At 37.5% G+C, this 2,959-nt stretch overlaps 1 protein-coding gene across 4 annotated transcripts in view; it reads left to right on the forward strand.

The window, feature by feature from the left end:
• The window catches only part of LOC106872871 (protection of telomeres protein 1), a 19,002-nt gene extending 16,537 nt beyond the window's left edge, over positions 1-2,465 (forward strand). For all 4 annotated transcript variants that reach the window (XM_052976611.1, XM_052976612.1, XM_052976610.1 and 1 more), the window contains 2 exons: positions 1,181-1,252; positions 1,935-2,465. In XM_052976611.1, the coding sequence (XP_052832571.1) occupies positions 1,181-1,252; positions 1,935-1,951 (89 nt within the window). In that variant the 3' untranslated portion in view covers positions 1,952-2,465. The remainder of the gene's footprint in view (positions 1-1,180; positions 1,253-1,934) is intronic.
• The last annotated feature ends 494 nt before the right edge of the window (positions 2,466-2,959 follow it).

A 2,959-nucleotide genomic window follows, 5' to 3' on the forward strand; every position in this document is an offset into this window, starting at 1 on the left:
CACTCCAGAAAGGAATATTCGGATAGAATGGGGCCTGCCAAAACTAGGCCGAAACAGCTGTAAGATTAAACTTCTGTTCATCCTCTAATTCCTTATGTACTTTGTACTTCTATATGTAAACCATGTTGGCAAAATAACATAGTCTGCCATGGACACCTGTGCTTTGGTTCTTTCATTCTTTTTCTTTTCTTCCTTTTTTTTGTCACTTTTGCTATGAATTAAATTAATGAATTCAACGGGATACACCGTCTGCAAGTAGTTGGGTTCAGCATATTATCCTCCATTTTCTAATTGTTACACACACACACATATATATATATATATATATATATATATATATGACTTTCCCCAGACACAATAATATATATATAAATATAGATATAATTGGAAAAATTTGGAGTCAGCAACAAGAAGTACGGTCAGACATTTATTTTCAATCACTACAATTGTTTCTACACAATGTAGTTCTCCAGGTGCGCAGGGAGTCGACTGTTTCCCTTCATCATGAGATCTAGTTGTATTTCCTCAGGTGATATGGAAAGATTGTCTCCATAAGTTCAAAATTTTTCCATTTATTTATTCACACACGACTGAAGCTCAAGCACAAACCTGGAATTACATATACTACTACTACTGGGTAGCACAGGGTGGAGTCTGAAGGTGGATGAGCTTTATACTGTACTCTGCTATGTTCTTAACAGAATATATATATATATCATCATCATCATTTAACGTCCATTATTTATGCTGGCATGAGTTGGATGGTGTGACCAGAGTTGGGGAGCTGCACCAGACTCCAGTCTGATTTGGTATGGTTTCTATTGCTGGATGCCTTTCCTAATGCCAACCACTTTACAGAGTGTACTGGGTGCTTTTACATGGTACTGTATGGACACTTTTCTGTGGCACCACCACAAGTGCTTTAACACCACCTGAAGGATCGATCTTAACTGTTGCAGAGTACAGATCTTCTATATATAGACGTGTGTGTGTGTGTCTGTAAGCCTCTACACATTCTTTTTTTCTCTCCTTGTTTCTTTCTGTGGAAGAGCGTAGGCTCGAAACGTTAAAGACTTTTTCACTTCCCGAGCATTATACTAATACATCTGTTTGTTTTCTACACCACCTGTCTTCGTCTTTTGTTTTTTTGTGAATTCTCCCAATCTATATTTGCATGCAGTCAGTCAGAATACGTTGGAGCTGACGCACTTTGGCCCTTCCTGTAGCCAACCCTCACGTGATGCTAAGCAAGGTAATATTTCTTCATATGTTTTCTTGGAAGATTGGGAATGAAGGACATTGGTTTTGAATGACAGAGACATTCATTTACAACTGTCATGTGATGTGTAGGCAAGGAGACAGTAAAAGACACATGCATAGACATATACACAGGCACACACTCACACACAATGGGCTTTTTTCAGTTTCCATCTACCAAATTCACTCACGAGACCATAGTAGAAGGCAGTTGCCCAACATGCCATGCAGCGGGATTGAACCTGAGGCTATGTGCTTGGGAAACAAACCTCTTATACCATGCAGCTAGCCCTCAGGCATAGGCATGGCTATGTGTTAAGAAGGTTGCTTCCCAACCACATGGCTCTAGGTTCAATCTCGCTGCATTGCATTTGGGCAAACTATCTTTTATAGCCCTGGGTCAACCGGGTTGGACAGTTTGACAAGAGGCTGGTGAGTCTAAGGTCTGCATCGAGCCCCCAATGTCTGCTTTGGGAATAGTTTCTACGGTTGGATGCCCTTCTTAATGTCAACCACTTTACCTGGACCAATTTTTGGCCAAAATAGAACCAAGTATGTAGTATATATAGATTTTTTTACATGCAGGTTTTAAGAAATTTACATTATTAAATTATTTATATTTTTGAAGAAGTACATTTTGCTTCTGTTTTTTATAATTGAATATTTTAATATTTCAGGTGAAATTCTTCAATAACATAACCGCATTGGAATTTACATCAGATGCAAATGTTGTGAATAAAGTTAGCAGCTACTTGGAGAGAATTCATTCAGGTGTGGGAAACAGTGAGAAATTGTCACTGGTTGAATGCTGCATCAAATCCTTTAATGGACGTAATTCCGTCTGTTTCGGAATGTTTGATACTGTTATTGCTGCTTGATAGGAAGCAGTGGTTGTTCCATTGTGCCATTAATTAATGAGGATCACCTGAACCCAGAAGAGAACATTTCTAGCTAAAAGAACAGTCAGCTTGCTTTGCAACCATGTGGTTTTTGTTTCAGTCTGAATGCACAGCGCCTTAGGCAAATGTCTTCTTCTATATTCCCAGCCTGATCAATGTCAATAAACGATTCGTTCCCTCTTTCATTTTCCTCATTATAAACACCGACAATTCCTTTATATGACAATGTTCTTCACTTCATTTTTGAATTCTTGGGAGATATTTTGATTGTAGTTGAACAAAATCTCTCTTCAGAAACTGTTTTTTAAAACCAAATGACAGAATTTAGTTTTTTTAATAAAATTTGTTAAGAAATACTAAATCTTACTCATTTGACTTTATTTATCCTATTTTGGTCATTGGACTGTTTAAAAACACACACAAAAAAAAATCCTTGAATGTTTTCTCAGGAAATGAAATCATTTTAGAATAATTGCTTCTTATAAGACCCTATGCAGGATGTACCTAAGGACTCTATCCCAACCAGCCTCTCAAGAGTAGTGGATGGAGATAGCAGGATTTTATTTAATTTCCTTTGGAAAATTCAGATTTATTGTATATGTGCAAATAAACCAAGGAACAATATCTTCATTAGGTTTTTTCTCATTGAGATGGGAAGAATTAAGAAATTGGGGGTGAAAAAAGAAAAAAGGCTTTGCAGAGAGCAATTTTGTCTTTCATCCTTTTGGTGGGGTGATAAAACAAAGTACCAGTCAAGTACTAGGAGGGGGGGAGGTCGATGAGATCAACTAACTCCCTCCCCT

This window comes from Octopus bimaculoides, chromosome 25 (genome assembly GCF_001194135.2).
Source record: "Octopus bimaculoides isolate UCB-OBI-ISO-001 chromosome 25, ASM119413v2, whole genome shotgun sequence".
Classification (NCBI taxonomy): domain Eukaryota; kingdom Metazoa; phylum Mollusca; class Cephalopoda; order Octopoda; family Octopodidae; genus Octopus; species Octopus bimaculoides.